The following is a 21,939-nucleotide window of genomic DNA, read 5'->3' on the forward strand; positions in this document are numbered from 1 at the left end:
GTCGAGGTCCCTCTGCAGAGCCTCTCTACCCTCCAGCAGATCAACTCCTGCGCCCAGCTTGGTGTCGTCAGCAAATTTACTGATGATGGACTCAATGTCCTTGTCCAGATCATCAATAAAGATGTTAAAGAGCAAGGGGCCCAGTACTGATCCCTGGGGCACACCACTGGTGACTGGCTGCCAGCTGGATGTGGCACCATTCACTACCACTCTCTGGGCTCGGCCCTCCAGCCAGTTCCTAACCCATCGCAGTGTGCTCCCATCCAAGCCATTGAGTTGCAGAAAGCGAGGTGGTCTTCCCTGAACCTCCTCTTTGCCAGGCTAAGCCCCAGTTCCCTCAGCTGCTCTTCCTGTGACTTGTGCTCTAAACCCTTCACTAGCTTCATTGCCCTTCTCTGGACAGACTTTGCTACCTCAATGTCCTTCTTGGAGTGTGTGCCCCAAAACTGAACACAGGTACTCAAGGTGGCAGCCTCACCAGTGCCAAGTAGAGGAGGACAATCACTGCCATGGTCCTGCTAGCCACACTATTGCTGATCCAGGCCAGGATGCTTGTGGCCTTTTTGGCCACTTGGGCACACCCTGGTTCATTTTCAACTGGCTGTCAACAACACCCCCAGGTACTTTTCCACTGGACAGCTTTCCAAACATGGAGCATTGCATGGGGTGGTTGCGACGCAAGTGCAGGACCCAACACTTGGTCTTGTTGAACCTCATCCTGCTGGCCTCAGGCCTTCAATCCAGCCTGTCCAGGTCACTCTTTAGAGCCTCCTGACCCTCAAGAAGGTCAACACTTTCTTTAGTGTGTTTAAGTGTTGCTTTAGTGACAGAAGTATAATTTTTTGTTGTTATTGACCATTGAAAGTGTCAGTGTGCCTTGTTACTGTAAAAATGTGCAGCCTGTGCAGTATTTTCCATATGTACTTACATATGCAGAAAAATTCAAACCATCAGTAATTTCGATCATCACCATGTGTGGAAGTTCTGTGACAAGTCATTGCTAGCCAGCAGAGATATTATGATGTTTGGGACTAAAATTGTTAATGTTAAAATGATACTGTAACAGTTGGAGTTTCCTCCCAGTTTGAAAGCTCATGGCCTCCTGTGCATTGTCCTTGCCAGTACAAATCATAGAGTTGTTTCACTTGGAAAAGGCCTCAAGGTCATTGAATCCAACCATTAACACAACATTGCCATGACCATTAAACCATGTCTACACTGGTTTTGATCACCTCCAGGGATGGTGACTCTACCACCTCACTGGAGAGCCTATTCCAGTGGTTGACAACCCTTTCAGTGACGAGGTTTCTTCCAATATCCGGCTTAAACTTCCCCTGGCTCAACTTGAGGCAATTTGCTCTTTTCCTATCACTGATACGAGGGAGACGACTTCCAGCAAGCAGCAGACATTGTGTGACTTTTTCTTGTTCTGAGGTGAGTGAACCATTTGTTGAAGTTTCACCTTTTTCTTGTCAGGTATTCCAAAGCCTGTCATCAAATGGCTCCGGAATGGAAGAGAGCTGACAGGCAGTGAACCAGGGATTTCAATTCTGGAGGCTGGGACACTGCTGGTCATAGCTTCTGTTACACCTTCTGATAAAGGAGAGTATGTCTGTGTGGCAACCAATGAAGCTGGAAGTACAGAAAGAAAATACAACCTGAAAGTTAATGGTAAATAATAAATACAATGCTTGGAGAACTGGTTATGCAGAACAGTTTCTCTTGTATTGCTGTGGAGATTGCATGCCTCAGATCTCCCTGTGTGCAGTTAAATGGGAACATCTCACCTTGAGTACTTGCATTTCTATTATTGTTATATAATCCCTGTATTTTTTTTCCTGTTGTTCTCTCTTTATGTGCAAACCATCTTCTTTTGCCCAAAGATCTGGGTGCATCTTATTTGTACAGGGCTCTACTTACACTTGAGCACTGCAAATACCAGATGAAGACTTCCATACTGTAGCACTTAAAGACAGGAGGATAGATCTCCATTTCAAATAGAAATGTGAGGAAAGAATATTTGTCAGAATGAACAGAGATGAGGAGAATTCTTATTCCTGATACTCTTCTTCCAGAATCCTAATTGGAAAATGCAAAGTGGCTTTGAGATATGTTTTGGCATCTTGCTTCTTCCAGAGTGCCTTTAGTCCAGCATAATTCACTTGCCATGTTAGTTCTGGTGCCTGATAGAATTATATCCTTGTCTTTATTCTGAGAAAAGCAAGAATCTTTCTTGTGCCAGCAGGGTCATCAGTGGGGTTTGAATTTTCTAATCTACCACATAAGGCCAGCCTCTTTGCACTCAGAGTGGGACATGTGATGATCTTGGGGCTGACTGGAGCAGTGAAAAGGAAGGTTGACTCTCTGGAAACAGCTTCCTTTATATGCTAAACAAATAGAATAGAATAGAATAAACTGGGTTGGAAGAGACCTTCAAGATCATTGTGTCCAACCCCTCAACCAATCCAACCCACCTAAACAACTAACCCATGGCACCAAGCACCCCATCATGTCTCCTCCTGAACACCTCCAATGATGGTGACTCCACCACCTCCCCGGGCAGCCCATTCCAATGGCAAATCACTCTCTCTGTATAGAACTTCTTCCTCACATCCAACCTAAACCTCCCCTGGTGCAGCCTGAGACTGTGTCCTCTTGTTCTGGTACTGGCTGCCTGGGAGAAGAGACTATCATCCGTCTGTCTACAGCCTCCCTTCAGGTAGTTGTAGAGAGTGATAAGGTCACCCCTGAGTCTCCTTCTCTCCATGGGATAACATGGGATATTAAGATTGAATTTAAGATTAAATAAATTTTAAGATTATTCCCTTAAAATGGTGATGGTGATTGTGTTTGGTGATGGTGATTATGTGGAAATGCATGCAAATACATAGGTGTGTTTCAGTGTATTTCCCTGGGAGTCTGATACTGTGATAGAACGGCTTGAGTTGGAAGGGACCTCAAAGATCACCCAGTTCCAACCCTCTCTGCTGTGGACAGGGACACCTCCCAGTAGACCATCTTGCTCATCTTGCTCCAAGTCTCATCCAGCCTGGTCTTAAACACTGTCCACAACTTCCATGGGCAACCTGTTCAAAGTGTCTCACTCATATTGGGCAAGAGAGTGTTCTTGATAAAGAAAGGACACGGGGAAAGATATCCAGATCCAATAGGCAAATGGAAGCATTGGGGAAGGAATGAAAAATATCTGAGAAATTTAGATTACAGTTGTCCTTAGCTTCCTTAACTTAGGGAGAAGGAGGAAAGGGGAAATCACTGGAACAGGAGGCTTAATACATGACTTTGAACTTTCTTGTAGTTCCTCCTGAAATCAGAGATCAAGAAAAGGTGACAAACACATCAGTAGTAGTCCATCACCCTGTAAGTCTCTTCTGTGAAGTATCTGGTAGCCCCTTCCCCATCACCTCCTGGTATAAAGAAGATATCCAGGTACGTATGACTAACCTAAGTGAAGTAACATGGCCATCAGCAGCCAGTTTTGTACTGACTTAGAGAGGCTGCTGTGAGAGCTCATCTGAAGTAAATACATGTGCTTGCCTGTATGTGCACTGAGAACACCCACACAGAAAGGAGGCTAAGTATGGCTAATCCGTTAGTTCAGCTGGTCAGTAAGGCAAAAGTAAACTCTTACTTTCAAGATTCCCCAAGGAATTAACCTTAGCAATCTCTCAGTGTTCTCGATGCCAGAGTCCTTGCAGAGGAGACCAGTAATGGTATTTTCTGTATTCTGTAGATGGAGAAATAAGAACTCTTGCAGACGATCTGAATTCCTCAGGATTATCCTCAAAGTCCTGTGCATCTGCTTGAAGCTGAGAAGTGATAGTTTAAGATGAGGAGAGACCCCCTTTATGTACCTCTGTGACAGAGCATTACTGATGAACAAGGAATTTTGGGTTTTTTCCCCACTCTCTGTTGCATTTTGGGTTACAAGCCATATTGAATAGATTGCAGAAGTGGAGGAGATTAGTGCTCTAACTGAAAGGGGAAACATATTATCCTCAGACTAAAACTGCCATTTTCTTATGAAAATCCAGCTGTGATAGTTGGCTGATGTAACTTGGATCACATAAGGCTAATGTCTCGGGTTCTTTTAAGGTTGTGGAAAGCAGCACACTCCAGATTTTGCACAATGGGAAGATGCTGAAGCTTCTTAAAGCTGCTGTTGATGATGCTGGACAATATTCATGCAAAGCCATAAATGTAGCAGGAAGTTCTGAGAAGCTGTTCAACCTCGATGTACTAGGTTAGTTCCCTGGGTTTCTTTTTGCTGTATTGTTTGGGTTTAAGTTTATGATTGGAAAAGCAATTGATAATTCAAGAAGGAAATAAAATTTAACCCATTATAAATAAGTTTTCCTTACTGCCCATTAAACAATGGCTGCTGAAGCACTCATTACAATGGCTTTTGAATATTTAAAATTGACCCTTCTTGTAGTAACAGAGGCAAAATGCTGCTCTTCATGAATGGCCTCTGGTCTTTGATCCTTTGTTTTGTGTTTTGGATGTACTGCCATGTAATACAAGGAGTCGACTATGCAGAGTTCACCAGCATAACTGTCACACTGTGGAAGTGCTTGTGGTGGTAGAAATGATGTGATCTAGCAGGATTTACTTTGCAGTGTGAGCTAAAGTTGTTTTGAGGGAGCAGTATGATCTGCTACAGCATTTCTTCCAGTTTCATAACAAACCTCCTCTGCTTAAAAAAACCAGTTCTTCCTGTAATGTTTGTCTTTTTGAAGTCCCACCAAATATAATAGGTGCTGAGACCCCCAGTGAAATCACAGTCATCCTCAACCAGGAGATCAGTCTTGAATGTAGAGCCAAAGGCTTCCCCTTTCCTGATATACACTGGTTCAAAGATGGCAAGTAAGTGTATTATAGTTTTTGTGCTTTGGTCTAGGTTACTGCTCCTCAGAACATGCAAAGTGCATGTTATGGTTTGAGCCTTAACTGGAATTTAAGAGCTCAGATGAGGGGCAAGATGGGAAAACCCCTCCCCCACTCACCCTTCCTCTTTCCCAATAGAAAGGAAAATGGAAGGGGAAAGAATAGGGAAAAAATAAGGGAAGGGGGAAAAATGGGGAAAGAAAGGGGATAGGGAGATATACAAAACAAACAGTCCTTTGGAGAAATGTGAATGTGGCAGGGACAAAGACCAGGCCTGACCACGTGGCAGAGAACCAGGAAGCCAGCAGCAACTCTTGGTCCTCTCACCCAGGCAAGGCAGGAGCAAAAGAGAAAGAAAATGGTTGCAGTAGCCTCCCCTTTATAGTTCTGCTAGGCAGGAAGGTGGAGTGGAACAGGCTAACTCGATTTCCTGGGGGAGGAAGGAAGGAACCAAATCCGCCTGGATCAGGTTTCCTTAATCCCTGGGGAGAGCAGGGCTCTCACACACACCCCCCTCCCCCCCCTCCCCCCCCCCCCCCCCCCCCCCCCCCCCCCCCAGGATGGGCTAACCCACCACAGTGCATTATAGCAGCAAGCTCTGCTTTTAACTATTAAGTGTTAACTTACTGAGATTGGATATAATTTGTGAGGGTGCGAGGTGGTAAATTCTTCAGTCAAAAGTTAGCATCCTGCTTTATTTTGTGACGCTGGCACTTGCAGAACAGTTCTACAGTATTTGAAGCCAGATAATACTTGAACCAAGAGGAACACAAACATTTCTTTGAGTTTATGTTATCTGCATTGGTTTAAACATATTGTTAGTTAAAACAGTTGTTTTGCCAACATGGTTTTTTCATTGGTCAAACATTGCTCTAGCATATATACGTTAAAGGGTTTAAACCATTTGCAGCCTGCATGTTTCAGTTCTTCATCCCATCCCCTAGGAAAGCAAACCTAGAGAAGAATTCTTGACAATGTAAATAGTAACTGAATACCAAAACAGTGCAGGTCAGTATGGACATTGGTTAGTACTCATAGGTATTCTGATGTGACAATTCCTTACTTTTGTTAGTGATATAGTGACATTTCTTATTATCCTCAAAGGACTGTCATGAGATAAATAGTTAGGAAGGGAACTGAGATCAGCAGCAGGACTCTGATGCTGGCATCCTGGATGACTTGAATACACTACTTCTGTGCTTTGGTTTCATCTAAAAAGTCAGGAATGAAATTAATTGTATTTTGGTCACTCTGTGGTGGTTTTTTGGGTTAATGCATTTGATCTAGCGCTTAATGGTTCTCTTCAGTGGTACAATTACTGCCATACAATGGAGCCCTTGTCATCACTGTCAGTTGAAATTAACGTTGAAATGACCTTTAGAGGCATCTTCCAACCCAGAGCATTCTATGATTCCTTGAGTCTGTGAAAGTTTTGTGAAGCAAAACAATCTCTATTCCAGGCCCTTGTTTTTGGGTGATCCCAATGTTGAGCTTCTGGACAGAGGTCAAGTTCTACACATAAAGAGTGCTCGAAGGGTTGACAAAGGCCGTTACCAGTGCAGTGTCACCAACACTGCTGGAAAACAAGTCAAGGAGGTCAAGCTGATCATTCATGGTAAGTTTATAGGTTGCCTTATCCTAGAGGATCCTTTAATTTTACTGATAAGATCTCTCTTCTGGAGATACTCAGGCAAGTATAAATTAAGGCTTCTGCCTGGCAGAAACTTTTAAAAGGGGCTTATAGTGGCAGAATGAGTGGGACTGGATTGAAGCTTGAGGAGGGCAGATTTAGACAGTGAGGGTGGTGAGACAATTGAACAGGTTGCCCAGGAAGGTGTTCAAGGCCAGGTTTGATGAGTCCTTGAGCAACCTGGTCTGGTGGATGGTGTCCCTGCCCATGGCAGGGGGCTTGGAACTAGATGATCTTTAAGGTCCCTTGCAACCCAAACCATTCTATGAACCTCTTCAAAGTGATATTTTTGAGTGTTTGTATGTATCAAGTATGGATATAGACTTTGCAAGCTTAGCTTTTAAGTGGCTTGTATGTGTTTTTTAAATTGGTTTCTAGTTGCTGAAAGCCCAACATCTTGAATTTTGCTATTGGCTAGTTTAAACTGAATTATGTGATTATCACATTGTCTTCATTATTTTCAGACACTCATGGTGATCTTTTCCTTAATCTGGTGCTAGAAGTAAACTGAGCCAGGAAAAAGTTAGCTAGTGCAAAAGTATAAAGCAAATTGCAAACCCACTAAGAATCAGACCCAAATAGTCTTAGAAAAAGAATGTTCCAGGTGATCTTCAGGTAGTGTGGCATGTCACCTCACTTAAATTGCTGTAAACTCAGGTCATTTGTAGTAAGATAAGAATTACTAGCTTGAGATAAGGACACTACATTATTTTGGTGAAGTTTATAGCACACAGAGTACACTTTTTGTGGTTTTACAATGGAGTCTTGGCAAAGACATGGAGGATGGACAGTTCCTGTGATGGGTGTAGCTAGGTTTAATGTAAATTAGGAGATCATCATTTGGGAGAAAAAGAGGAGAAAGATTCATGGAAGAAGGAACTTCTGAGGGAGGACTTCAAAGCAGGCAGGAGGAAGAGCTTTTCAGTTTGGGAGTTATATGAAAGCCCAGTCAGACCTGAAAAACAGAGTGAGCACAGTGTCAGCAGAGATTAGGGGAAAACAAGTGCAGATATCTCTAGGTGGCAAAACACTCTTGTGTCTGAAGCATGAGAGAGAGAATCTGATTCTGTGAGCCCTTGATCTGTTGAGTCCTCATTTGCTATGAATTTGCTTCTGGTTGTGTCTTCTGATATCTGTGAATTTATAACATTTCCCTCATCTGGGATGTTTCTGAAGCATGGAGCATCCCCATGCACAGAAATATGCCTCTAGTGTTGGTAGAGAAATGCATTCACCTTTGAACCAAGTGTGTTTCAGCAGGTTTGCTAGATTTGGGGTGGTTTTGCACAGAAATTATTGAAATAGAAAAATATTTCATCATGATTTTAATAAAACTGCAAGACGCATCTCATAGGTGCAGGTCCACTCACTGCCACTTTGCTTCACATTTCTGCAGTGACATTTAAAATGACCATTATGGAAGCCCATGAAAGGCTGGGATGTACTGAGCATGCTTGGCAGCAGAGGAGTTAATATGTCTGGCAGATGTTGGGTACTTTCAGCAGTCATGAATTTAGTTGTTGCCAATTGCACTGTGTTTTTATTACTTTGACAGAGATTTACAAACTCTTTATATTGGCTGATTTACATGAAGACTTGTTTGCTAGAAAAATCCCAGTACTGCTGCCTAGAGAGCAAGGGAATGACCACAGGCCAAAAGTTTCAAAAATAAGAGAGTGAAGCTAGACTGTTAAGCTCCTATTTAGTCTCCAAGTAAGTGACTTCATCTTCGGAAGTTTTGAGTCCTGAGCAGTTCCTACTACAGTTGTAGAGGCTCTTAGGTGTCTCTGGCATTTTAAATAGCAGGTTGCTGTTTAATTTTTGGGAGGATGCACTTCCTGAGGTGTACAGGGATTGCTCTTCCTTCACCCTGCAGAGGCAGGGAAGATGTAGAGCCATGCCTACATGCACTGAAAGGTGCCTGGAGGCCCAGCTGTCCTAACATGGCACAGGTTGGAGCCTGGAAGTTAAAGTGTTTCCACATTCCTCTAATAAGGCAGCAATGTTGTGCAGTGCCCCTTGCTGTAGCAATGATCTTGAAGGTCTCTTGCAACCTGGTTTATTCTATTCTATTCTAATTAGATGGTTCTGTTGTGTTCTTTTCATGCTTTCATAAATTCATAGAATGGTTTGGTTTGGAAGGGAGTTTTAAGATCATCTAGTTCCAAATGCCCATGGCAGGGAGACCTTCCACTGGATCAGGCTGCTCAAGACCTCACCCATCCTGGCCTTGACCACCTCTAGGGAAGGGGCATCCACAACCTCCCTAGGCAGCCTGTTGCAGTGTTTTACCACCCTCACTGTAAAGAATTTCTTCCTAATCTCCAGTCTAAATCTCCCCTCCTCAAGATTCAATCTATTCCCTCTCATCCTATCACTACAAGCCCTTATAAAATGTCCCTTCCAGCTTTCTTGTAGAGCCCTTGCAGCTGCTTTCAACTCTGTGTCCCGGAGAGTTGTACCAGCAGTGTATAAGACTGCTGGGGAAATAATACAAACCCACTAGGGCTGGAAATCTGATTGCTCCCAAATCTTTTGCTCTTGCCCCATCCTAACTTTTACTCCATTTAAATCTGCAGAGACCTGTATTCCATGGCTGTAATGTTGTTTTGTCTTTTGAAATAGTCCCTCCTAGTATTAAAGGAGGAAATACCACCACAGAGGTATCAGCACTTCTCAACAATCTGATAAACTTGGAATGTGAAACCAAGGGAATCCCTGTTCCCACCATTACGTGGTACAAAGATGGACGCCCAGTTATTTCCAGCCCTCAAGCTCTGTACGTGGACAGAGGGCAGTTCCTGCAGATACCCCGGGCCCAGGTAGCCGATTCTGCCAAGTACACTTGTCGTGTCACCAATGCTGCTGGAGCTGCTGAGAAGATGTATGACGTGGATGTCTACGGTATGTGAGAGTTTGTTTGACTTGGTTGCTTGTCACATTACAGGAAAGCTTCTCTGTCTTCATTAGGTCAGCAGCCTTGCAGGCATGTCAAGAGTACACAGCAGTGCATTTAAAGACTGACCTGCATTAGCAGTACCATGTAGAAGGAGCTTTACACCTCGTGCTTTGTGACTGTCAGGAAGCTATTGACTTCACAGGCTTTGATAACATGCTTTAGTGAAATAACAGAACTATATCTGCTCACTGTAGCCTTTCTCTTTCTCAGTGTGTAGGCCAAACAACATTTACCTGAAATAGCCACTCTGGGTGGGATCTTTAGGGTACTGTTTAAGACCTTCATAGAGCAACAAGGCTGGTGAGGGGTTTGGAGGACAAGTTGTACAAGAAGTGCCTGAGGGAGCTGGGGTTGTTTAGTCTGGAGAAGAGAAGGCTGAGGGGAGATCTTACTGCTCTCTACAATTCCCTGAAAGGAGGTTGGAGTGAGGCTTGTGCTGGTCTCTTCTCCCAAATAACTTAGTGACAGGATGAGTGGAAATGGGCCGAAGTTGTGCAAGGGTGGTTTATGTTGTATATTAGCAAGAAATTTCTTCACTGAAAGAATGGTCAGGCATTGGAACAGGCTGCTCAGGGTGGTGGTGGAGTCATCCTCCCTGGAGGTGTGCAAGAAGTGTGTAGATGTGGTGCTTCAAGAAACAGTTTAGTGGTCATGGTAGTTGGGTTATGGTTGGACTCAAGGATCTTAAAGGTCTTTACAGTCTTTATGATTTAATTCATCCATCTCAAATCCCTGCAGGTCCTCTGTTTTATACAGTTGGTCAATACTTAACTGCATCAATTGACTTCTCTGGCCTTTGTTCTTGGCTTGCCCCAGCGGCAAATTCTCACATGAAATTGTGCATGACATAATGGAGCATAAAGCCAAAGTGGGTGGGGAGGAACTAACCGATTTGCTCTTAATATATTTTCTGGCTGCAGAATTATTCACTTGCAATACATTTTTTTTCCTTTCTGCAGTTCCTCCAGTAATTGAGGGCAATGCTGCCACAGCCCAAAACATGCAGGTGACGGCTGGCAATTCACTGACACTGGAGTGCAATGCTGCTGGCAACCCTCCGCCCCTCCTTACCTGGTTAAAAGATGGTGTGCCTGTGAAAGCCAGCTCCAACCTCCGTGTGGTAGCTGGGGGCAGGAAGCTGGAGATTGTGAATGCTGTTCCGGCTGACCGTGGCCAATATTTGTGTGTGGCCACAAGCATTGCTGGAGAACAAGAAATCAAATATGAAGTGGAAATCTTAGGTGTGTGAGCAACAGAACTCCTAGTTGATCAGATTTCCATAACCCTAATACAACATGTTCTTATTGCTGTCGGTATCATGATGTATCACTGAGTAGTTGCTTCTGGTGAGAGGACATCTTTCTCTGAGTTTGAGCTGTGTTGTGCATGTTTGGAACATTTCATGAGGAAGATTTATTATTATTTTTTTATTATTATTCTTTTCCCATTGAAACTGTTGTCCTGGTCTGCATCTCTTCAGTCCCTTCTGAATGTCTCTAGGTCAATGAACTTCGCACATGTTAATCACATTCTCCTCACAAGGTTTATTTAAGAGCTATAAAGCCTTGGTTTTTTAGGGTTTGAACCGTTCTTTTGAGGAGCATTGCACGCTATTGCATGTACAGCATCCGTTTTGCCACTCCAGGGATATCTCACTGGTCTTGCTAGTCAGTGAAGGAGCTGGGAGGGGCAGTATGGTGGTGTTTACTCCCCAGTCCAGCTGCAAAAGATCATTGGGTAGATGCTTCTCTTCAGATAGGACAGTGGTTCATAGTGAACAGCAAATCAGTGTTTCCCCAAAATAAGATGAATGTCAAGATTGTTTGGGTTTTAACATGGTTGTTGAGATAGACTTCTGTGATATTTCTGTATGCTTAAATATTTCTGGTGATGGATTCTTCTCTCTCACAGTCCCACCGTTTGTGGAAGGTGGGGATGAGCTCTTGGACTCCATTGTGATTCTCCATAGCCCTTTGGAGTTGGATTGTTCAGCAACAGGGACACCCTCACCAACTATCAGGTAGGGGGATTGGTATGACTGTGTTAAAAAGATAACAATCTGCTGGTTAATTACATGAACTTAGAGACAGTCTTTAGGAACTGACCATGGTATTTAGTGGCAGTTAATATGTGATGGAGAAAGTCCTATCTTGATTGTGCATCAGGCAGACACGTAGCAGGATCAGGATTTTATTTTGAAGTGGTTTGGTATGCTTGTGACAATATACCCTGGAAATTGAAATAGCTAACAAGAGCTGCCAAAACCCTCGTTCCCTTGCTAATGCAATCATGCGCTTTTCTCCTGCCACCAGTGACTGCTTCTGCTTTGGAGATTTCTATCATCCTCTGGTGCTGCTTCCCAGCTGTCACTTTTCTGACTTCTTCCTTAGTGCCTATTCCCTTATACTCTTTTCTACTCACAAACTGTTTTGGTGTGTGGCACTCAGAAAAGCAAAACGCTACCTGACATCTCCAAACCTTCCCAGAAGTGCAAAGAGAGTTACTGAAACAGTCTGTTTAATAAAATTATGCATATTTGCTGACCTTACTTTCCTAGAAATTTCAGATTATTCTCTCTTTTTGGTAGGTGGTTCAAAGATGGTCAACCAGTCGAAGAAGGAGCTGGGCATAAGATCTTATTAGATGGACAAAAGCTTGTCGTCTCTCGAGCTCAAGTGTCAGATGCTGGCCGCTATAAATGTGTGGCTGCAAATAAGGCAGGAGAACACGAGAAGGAATTTGATGTTATAGTGCATGGTAGGTTCCTCAGGAAGTGGGGAAGCAGCAGACTGCCTGTATTTTAGATTGATGTCAAGAAGGTGCTCAAGCCTTCTGTAAACGCTTGTTTCTATTAATAGGTTGAAAAATGGGAGATGAGATGGAATAGAAATAGAGCTACTTTTACCTGTGGGATATTGCTTGTATATATTTCAGTTCATATGTTCAAATGCTATTTCATTGTTGTCTCTGTTGCTTCTTGCAGTTCCGCCAACCATTAAGTCAGCTGGGACTTCTGAGCGCACTGTGGTGATATACAAGTCTGTGACAATGCAGTGCATTGCCAATGGCATTCCCAGCCCTTCCATAACTTGGTTAAAAGATGGTCAACCAGTAAACACAGCCAGAGGAAATGTAAGGGTAAGCACTGCTCCTTTATGGGATCCAAACTGTGAAAGATAGTTACTATAAATTACACTTGTTTCTGCTTCTTTTCCTTTTTCTTCTTCTTGTGTTGCTATGAAGATGCTGATAATCCATCCTGGAGAGCAATGGGCTTTGCACTTGACTAGGAGGGTATCTCAGGTTGCAAAGCAATGTTTAGTGACTGAATCCCATTAGACACCTCCCTGTCAGACTAGCTTCAGCTCTGTCTCTTTCTGTTGTACTTTTACCTTCAAGGTATGATTGTCTGCTAGTTAAGGGGTGTCTCTAACCTGTTGCCACTGTGAGATGGGGTTACATGTGTTTTTTTCTATAAGTACTGCCATTGCAGCAGCTACCTGTAAGTTCCCTTCTCACTTTCTGAGTTTGGAAGAACAGCCCTTCCCAGTGCTTGCATGCCCCAGGGGCCTGAGCTGTTCTGATGGCTTTGATTTACTCTAGGCTGGAGTAGTTTGTGACATCTTGCCAGCTGCAGCTCCCTCTGCCTGCAGCCCTCTCTTCACTTTGCTTGCCTGCCCCTCTGTCATCTAGGCCTCTTTACAGCTAATAATCCTGATGTCCCAGGACCACCAAAGGCTCTGAACTGCCAAGACACCTCTTGCATGAGTATTAGCCCCAGGTTAGACGAAAGATGAGGCTGGTTGTGCTCAGTGCCAAGGTCTGCTTTGCCACTGCACTTAGTGACTGCCTGGGATCGTTGTGTAAAGTGGTTCCTTGCTTCCTGTTTTGGTACAGCTGGAGTCTTCAGGCCGTACTCTGAAAGTTTTCAAGGCCCTGCTGGAAGATGCTGGCCGATACACTTGCGTGGCAACAAATGCTGCAGGAGAAGCCCAGCAGCACATTCGGCTACATGTGCATGGTAATGTTTCTGCCTCTGGTTTGATACTAAATGTGGCTGGTGTAAGGCAGCTTTTTTATTCTGAATTTCTTTCTCTTTTAAGCTCTCTGGCATTTTTGTTGACTCTGCACATCCATCTTTCAGTTTTCTTTGTTTGTCCCACTCCATGAGTAAGAAGGCAGGGCAAGAGTTTTCTGTCTTGAGATTTAAGCTTCTGTGTGTGGCACGAAGGGGCACAGAAAAGAAAGTCCCAGTTGACCATTCTGTTCAGAGATAGCCCGAGAAGCCAGACTCATCGACACTAACCCACCACTCTGAAACAAAGAAACAATACCACAGAAGGGTACTCTGTTTCTGAATCAAGAGATGATGTACCACTGTTGGCATTACTAATTTCTGGGGTAACAGTGACCTTGCAATGGGGAAATTTGGCAGGAATGGCTTTTCTGAGAAAGAAGCATTCTGTTATGAGGGGTTTTCCCAGCCTGCTTCAAATGACTTTCATTTTGCAGCTAAAAGCACTATTGAAACAATCAGGGAAATTTGGCATGTGAATTTCATAAACGGTCTCACCACGATTTATGTATATTTGCCTTAGTGGTGACCACAAAATATTGTGCATTCTTGATGTGACACAGTCCTCAGAGGATACAGGAGGTGCAGGAATGGACTCCAGCAAAATGCTGTTGATGAGTATGATGGTGTTGACTTCTATTGTCAAACCAAGTCAGTAACTGGAGAATACTGAACTGAAACAGAGAGACTGCAGTATCTCCATGGATGAGGCTTAGCAGGAGAAACCACACTTGCCTTACAGCATGATACTTGCATAACAGTTAGTTTTAGTGCCACTCTCATACTCAGAAATATCTCCTTTCCTCCGTGTTCAGTGACACTATCTGATGTTTCCGTCATGTGGCAAATTCCATAAGGTGAAGAGTCATGGTTTGTTAAAGCCAACTACAGCATTCAGTATGATGTCACCAGGTCATGTGAGAGGAGCTTGCCACATTGCAGGAATTACTGTTCTGTGCTGTATGACTGGCTGCCTTAGGTAGAGCCACAAAATACATGATGATGACTTCTCACAGGGTCCCAGCATGGTAGACATTGGAATGGACCTCTGAGGATCATCCAGTCCAAGCCCCCTGTCCAGGTGGATCTGGAATCTCTCCAAAGAAGGAGACCCCACAACCTCTCTGGGCAGCCTGCTGCAGGGCTCCACCACCCTCACAGCAAAGAATTTTTTCCTCCTGTTCAGATGGAACGTGCTGGGTTCCAGTTTGTACCTGTTGCCCCTTGTCCTGTCTCTGGCTACCACTGAAAAGAGTCTGTCCTCATCCTCTTGCCCCCCACCCTTTAGCTCTTGCAGAGCATTTATTAGATCCCCTCTCAGGCTGCTCTTCTCCAAGCTAAACAGCCCCAGGTCTCAGCATTTTCTCCTTACAGAAATGCTTCAGGCCCCTCAGCATCTTTGAAGCCTCTGCTGGACTCTCTCCTGTATTCCTTGTCTCTCTTGAACTGGGAGCCCAGTAATCCTGATGTGTCCTCACTAAGGCAGAGTAGAGGGGTTATGTAATTAAAGAGTATTCCTGTTTCAAAGACCCACTTTTGTGGGAAATTCCTTGATCATCCAGTTGTTAGCTGAAACTTGTGCAATTCATTGCCCAGAGTTTCTCAGAGGGTAGATGACATTGAGTGGATGTTCTACTAACTGGGTGGCTGAATTAATGAAAACCTGATGCCTTTGTCTTTTTCCAGAACCACCCAGTCTGGAAGATGCAGGAAAAATACTAAATGAAACAGTGGTGGTGAACAATCTGATCCATCTTGAATGCAGAGTATCTGGGAACCCTCTGCCAGGTATGTCCATGCCCCTTTGAGAACAAGAAGCAGATTTGAGTAAAGTTTTTCACTTTTGTCTGTCTTTTGAAAGTAATACATATTTTGAAGGTGGTTTTTAAACTGTCTACAAAGTGTTACTAAGTGAATATATAATGGGAAATGTCAATATATCAAATGATGTGGTGTAAGCATTGAGGAATCCATTGATCCTCATCATTTTTAATTGAATGGATGAAAACCACAAGGACAATCTGCTGTCCTGCATATACAGTGGTACCCTGTCTCTAGGCAGGAGTGTTGTTAGACTTCAGCTAAATCATAGAATTGTAGATTGGGTTGGGCTGGAAGGGACCTTAAAGATCATCTAGTTCCAACCTTCTAACCATGGGGAGGGACACCTCTTACTTTTTGCTCAAGGACCCATCCAGCTTGGCTTCCAACACTTCCAGGCTTGGAGCCTCCGCAACTTCTCTGGCCAACCTGTTCCAGTGCCTCACCACCCTTATGGGGCAGAATTTCTTCTTAGTGTCTAATGAAGCTTTTCCCAGTTTGGAGCCATCACCCCTGGTCCTGTCACTCCATGCCTTTGTAAAAAGTCCCTTTCCAGCTCTCATGTAGACTAGGGAAGCCTGCTCTGAGGTCTCCCCAGAGTCTTCTCTTGGCTGAACAACCCCAACTCTGTCAGCCTGTCCTCACAGCAGAGGTGCTCCAGCTCTCTGACCATCTCGTGACTCTCCTCTGGGCTTCCTCTAACAGTTCCATGTCCTTGTTTAGGGTGCTCCAGAAATCAGCTATAAACACTCCACTCTTTTCTCCTGTCACATCAATATTTCATAGTGTAGGGTAGATTAAAACAACACCCTGTGTTCTGAGGGTGCCTGTCAAGTGTGGGACCTTGAGTCTACTGAAATGTAATAGAAGTCTCTTTGTTTAGTGTAATGGGTTGGGGCAGGTCCCCTCCCCACCACAGGCAGAAATAACGACTCAGGCAAACGGATTGCAAAGGTGATGAAAGTTTAAATAGAAAGCAGTGAATGTTACAGAAAACCCAAAGCGCAGTGACAAAGAAAGATCCCATCCCCACCTGAGGGTGCATGCAAAACCCCCAGGGCTCCTTCTTCCCCCTCCCTCTGCTGGGCTAGTCTCAGCTGGCCAGGCCTGAGACTGCCCATCCCCCTGTGGCCTTGGGCCCAATCAGGCCCATGGCCGGGAGATCTCTCCCCCAGTTACCAAGTCTCGGAGAGGGAAGGAAAGAGGAAGTGCCAGACCCCGCACTGGATCTTATAGTGGTGCAAAGAATTATGGTAGGAAATACACAATTTCCTGTGTCCATCCCTCTGGGCTGGACTTCTGGACACAGGAAGTGAATGCACCAGGGGGGCACCCAGCTCAAACTACAACATGCCACCCCTGTATTTCATACCATAATCTTTGCACCCAAACACATCATCAGATCAGAAAACTTCTGATGACATGTCCGGCAGAGTCCATATCTTCATCTGGGCGTCCACTCAAACAGTCTCTCATTCAGGCTCAAGCATCAGTCCATTCCAGTTGTTCTTCCTCATGTGATGGAACCTCCCAGCGACGCAGTCCTCCTGCAGTGTGAATTCCTTGTGGACTCCTTGGGACATCCTGGTCACCTGGAAATACCTCACAACTTCTCAGCCAAGCCTTTACTCTCCTATTCAGCGGCAAATTCTCCACCCCTGGGGCAGGCCAGTCGGAACAATCTAGCTCCACGACTGCCTTTTTCAATCCATCCAGGGTGCCGCAACCAACCGCTTTCACGCGGACCAAAGCTACACGGATGCATGTCAGAGGCACTCTGCACCCCCCGGCTGGGCGCTCGCGTACCGAGGCAGGACAGCATCCGGCTGCACAACCTCCACCCCCGGAAGAGGGAGGAGCTGCGCCACAGCCCGCTGAAGAAGCAGGGAGGCGGAGCCAGGTGCTCGGCGCCATTTTCGGAACACGTCCGAAAACACCAGGGAAAGATTTACAGCTGCCGCCGCCGCCTGAACGCAGCCCGGCTCGGGCGGTGCCGCCGCCGCCGCTTGAACGCGGCCCGGCCCGGCCCCCGCCGTCTCTGTCGCCGCGATGCAGAGTCCGAGTCACCTCCAGCAGTCGCTTGCCCGCTCGCCGCGGGTGTCCGCTCCCCGCAGCGGCCGCGGGCCGACCACACTCTGCTTGCCGCTGCCCCTCCTCCGCTCCCTGCCGCTCCGCAGAGAACGAGGAGAAGGCAGGTCTCGCCTTCTTAGGCTACTAGAGCACTCTTAAGCTACCCTGGGCAGAAAGTCACAGAAAGAACCACCCCTCGCTGTTCCCAAACAACAGGAGGGAATTCCATGCCATCAGCTACGCACCAGCTATCCTTCTGCAGCCCACAGGAGTTCACACAGTCGCCCCGGTAACACAAAACCTGAGCCCCAACTTTCCAAACCCAAACCGACGCCCAGAACTAAATTTAAACTCTCCATCTTTTGCAATCCGAGCTGCAGTTGGCCCCACGTTGGTGCGCCAAAAATGTAATGGGTTGGGGCAGGTCCCCTCCCCACCACAGGCAGAAATAACGACTCAGGCAAACGGATTGCAAAGGTGATGAAAGTTTAAATAGAAAGCAGTGAATGTTACAGAAAACCCAAAGCGCAGTGACAAAGAAAGATCCCATCCCCACCTGAGGGTGCATGCAAAACCCCCAGGGCTCCTTCTTCCCCCTCCCTCTGCTGGGCTAGTCTCAGCTGGCCAGGCCTGAGACTGCCCATCCCCCTGTGGCCTTGGGCCCAATCAGGCCCATGGCCGGGAGATCTCTCCCCCAGTTACCAAGTCTCGGAGAGGGAAGGAAAGAGGAAGTGCCAGACTCCGCACTGGATCTTATAGTGGTGCAAAGGATTATGGTAGGAAATACACAATTTCCTGTGTCCATCCCTCTGGGCTGGACTTCTGGACACAGGAAGTGAATGCACCAGGGGCGCACCCAGCTCAAACTACAACAGTTTAGTCTGGGTTCTTTGCCTGTGAAAAGGAGTAGGTTTGCTGTGTGTGTACAGAGCTGTCTGTGGCTTGCCCCAGTGATAAATGAACTTGTGGGCTCTCCTAGTATTCTAAGCTTTGATAACTCTGCTGTCTATATCTGTTTGTCTTTTATTTTCCTCTCATTTTGTGGAATTAGAATATTTATTTTTTTTACAGCAAGTTTCCCACAGAAATCATAGCCAAGTGAAAGCTGAAGGAGTTTGGCTTCTGTTTAAATTGCTGGATCTTCTAAACTGTTTCTGAAATGACAGAAAAATGAAGAGCAATCTGGATTTGAGTTGTTTCATTGCTGGAATTCTTTCAGCAATAGGTTTTTTGGATTAGTTGTTGGTTGTTTTTTTACAGTTAGTCTTTTTTTTGTTGTTCTTGCTGTTGAGGTGTGCAGATAAAACGTTCTTCCTTTTTTTTCTAATGTGTGGTTTATGTTCCTACCTTCTTCTGATGGGACATAAAAATACTGTAGCATTAGGAGAATAATTTTCTCAATTATTGTGCAGCAAAAAATAATGTATTACTGATATAGCAATTTTTTTCTTGTGCTGTGTCCCATTTTTAGAGGAGCATTCTGGTTCACCTTCCCCTCATTTTAAACAATGAATTCCCAGCAAAATATTATTCTCAAGAACAATTTATACCTCCGTGAAACAAGATACGCAATTATTGGAGTATATGTGAAATGCTATGAAAACATAAGGATTTCATATCCATTTTGCACACTTTTCCTCAGCAAATTGCCAGTTATTTTAGGACAAACAATTAATATAGAATTGTTCTGTTTGGAAAAGACCCCTACGATCATCAAGCCCAACTGTCAACCTAATACCACCATGGCCTTTAAACCATGGCCTGAAGTGCCATATCTACATGTTTTTTACATGGTGGAGCTCATGTAATTTAGACAGGGAAACCAGTTTATTCAGCTCTTCTGTCTATGATGTGCTGTTTGGTACTAATGTCAAGGTATAACGTTAATTAAGGAAGGTGATATTACAACAGCGCACTGAAAAAGAAAGAAGCTTGTGTGCAGTCCTGTCCATCGGTCATGCCAAGTTACCTCTTGGTTGTCTGTTTTTCACAGAAAACTTGTGTGCTGTGGAAAATGTTTCAGTAAGTGGCAGTTTTATTGAATCACAGAATCATTTTACTTGGAAAAGACCTTTACAATCATTGAGTCCAACTGTTAACCCAGCACTGCCAGGTGACCACTAAACCATGTTCCTCATCACCTGCATGGTTTTTAAGTCCCTCCAGGTGTAGGGACTCTATCACTTCCCTGGGCAGCCTGTTCCAGGGCTTGACAACCCTTCTGGGGAAGAAATTCTTCCCAATGTCCAACCTAAACCTCCCTTGATGCAGGTTGAGACTGTTTCTTCTCATCCTATCACTTGTTGCTTGTCTCCTCTCAGCTTCCTTTTCTCCAGACTGATAACCCCTCAGCTGCTTCTCAGAAGACTTCTGCTCTCATCTAGCAGAGCAGTGATGCCAGTGCAGCATTAGTTACACGTTCTGCTGATGGAGGGGGCCATCTTTTGGCAGAGATGCAAAAAAGTCCTCAAATTTTGTTGATGGTAAATTCACTGTTAGAGTAGTAGGGGTTTTCTGGGATTTATGTTAGTTTTTCAGCCTGCCAGTTCAACTTTGGTTTGATTCCTTGCATTGCAGTATTTCAGGGTAGGAGATGAAAACCCCAACATACATCACCATATTGCACGTTTTTAACCTGCTGCTCTTGACCTTGATACAAGTAAATGTCCTCTCAGTGTGCCTTGTGTGATAGTTTTTTAAACATCAAAACGTGTTTTTTTCACAACTGTACAGTGCATATGGATGATATTGTCAAGTTTGCTGTTGAATTCTGTAGGCATGGTCAGTATTTTGCCACAAATATCAGATTTTTCTCATTTTCTAGTTACTGGTTATTAATTGTTACTAATTATTTGTAATTATTAATGAATCATTACTTGTTACTAATTGTTATTAATGGTGATTTGTAGAATAGATTCATAGAATGGGTTGGGTTGGAAGAGACCTTAAAGATTATCTAGTTCCAGCCCCACCCCTGCCATGGGCAGAGATACCTTGCACTAGATCAGGTTGCTCAAGGCCTCATCCAGCCTGGCCTTGAACACCTCCAGGGAGGGGGCATCCACAACGTCCCTGGGCAACCTGTTCCAGTATCTCACCACCCACAATCTGAAGAATTTCTTTCTAATATGCAATCTAAATCTCCCCTTCTCCAGCTTCAATCCATTTCCTCTCTTGCTATCACTACAAGCCCCTGTAAAAAGTCCCCAGCTTTCCTCTAGCTCCCCTTCAGGTACTGGAAGGCTGCTCTAAGGTCTCCCTAGAGCTTTTTCTTCTCCAGGCTGAATAGCCCAAACTCTCAGCCTGTCCCCATAGGGAAGGTTCTCCAGCCCTCTGATCATCTTCATGGCCTCCTCTGAACCTGCTCCAACAGTTCCATGTCCTTCTTGTGCTGGGGACACCAGAACTGGACACATCACTACAGATGGGGGGGGTCTCAGCAGAGCAGAGCTGAGACGTAGAGTCTCCTCCCTGTCTTGCTGCCTTCACTGCTTTGGATGCAGCTCAGCACACAGCTGCCTTCTGGGCTGCCAGCAACCATTGCTGGCTCTTGTTGAGATTGTCATTATTGGTTTGCTAATGTTGTTCAGTATCTGAGAGCTAAGATGGCAAGTTGGAAGGCTCTGGTCCCATTGCTTGCAGTGGGAGTATTTTGGGGAACTTTTCCACCTTCCCTGTTGTTTTGCAGCTATCACGTGGTACAAAGACAACCGCCCCCTTAGCGGCGCTGCCAGCGCCACGCTCCTGGACCGAGGGCAGGTTCTGCAGATCGAGGGGGCTCAGATCTCTGACACTGGTGTCTACAAGTGTGTGGCTGTCAACACAGCAGGCACGGCTGAGTTGTTCTACAGCCTTCAGGTCCATGGTAAGTAGTAAAAACTGTACAAAGCCCACCAATATTTACTCTCAAGTCTGCTGAGCAAGCTTACCATCACTTATCATGCTGGGAGGGACACAGCAGGGGTCAGAGAGAAGATAAGTCACTCTTCTGTTTTTCAGTGTTGTTAGAATAAAGGTTTTTAATTAAGAAAAGGTAGGGAAATAATTTCTAGGAAGACTGAGCAGAGACAGCAGACTTGTAGAAGTCTTCAGCATATGACTTGCTTATTTCAGCAATTTGAAAGACCTTGCAATTGCTGGGTTATGCTCTATCACAGAAACCCACACTGGTGGGGATTGGAAGGGGCCCCTGGAGATCATCCAGTCCACCCCCTCTACTAAAGCAGGGTCACCCACAGCACCTTGCCCAGGATTACAATGTCCAGGTGCATTTGGAATCTCTCCAGAGAAGGAGACTCCACAGCCTCTCTGGGCAGCCTGCTGCAGGGCTCCAGCAGCCTCACAAGAATGTTTTGATCCGGTTCGGATGAGTTTACAGCTCACAGTAGATAAAGAAAGGACACAGGTCAAATGCTCTTT

At 45.0% G+C, this 21,939-nt stretch overlaps 1 protein-coding gene across 1 annotated transcript in view; it reads left to right on the forward strand.

Annotated features, from left to right (window-relative positions):
* HMCN1 (hemicentin 1) overlaps positions 1 to 21,939 on the forward strand; it is a 207,908-nt gene that overhangs the window by 97,007 nt on the left and 88,962 nt on the right. The window contains exons 26-38 of the mRNA XM_009902656.2: positions 1,477 to 1,671; positions 3,317 to 3,447; positions 4,114 to 4,261; positions 4,758 to 4,884; positions 6,366 to 6,520; positions 9,221 to 9,499; positions 10,514 to 10,795; positions 11,466 to 11,574; positions 12,142 to 12,311; positions 12,538 to 12,692; positions 13,452 to 13,575; positions 15,316 to 15,417; positions 21,209 to 21,385. Coding sequence (XP_009900958.2) covers positions 1,477 to 1,671; positions 3,317 to 3,447; positions 4,114 to 4,261; positions 4,758 to 4,884; positions 6,366 to 6,520; positions 9,221 to 9,499; positions 10,514 to 10,795; positions 11,466 to 11,574; positions 12,142 to 12,311; positions 12,538 to 12,692; positions 13,452 to 13,575; positions 15,316 to 15,417; positions 21,209 to 21,385 — 2,154 coding nt within the window. The remainder of the gene's footprint in view (positions 1 to 1,476; positions 1,672 to 3,316; positions 3,448 to 4,113; positions 4,262 to 4,757; positions 4,885 to 6,365; positions 6,521 to 9,220; positions 9,500 to 10,513; positions 10,796 to 11,465; positions 11,575 to 12,141; positions 12,312 to 12,537; positions 12,693 to 13,451; positions 13,576 to 15,315; positions 15,418 to 21,208; positions 21,386 to 21,939) is intronic.

Source organism: Dryobates pubescens, chromosome 11 (genome assembly GCF_014839835.1).
Source record: "Dryobates pubescens isolate bDryPub1 chromosome 11, bDryPub1.pri, whole genome shotgun sequence".
NCBI classification, from domain to species: Eukaryota; Metazoa; Chordata; class Aves; order Piciformes; family Picidae; genus Dryobates; species Dryobates pubescens.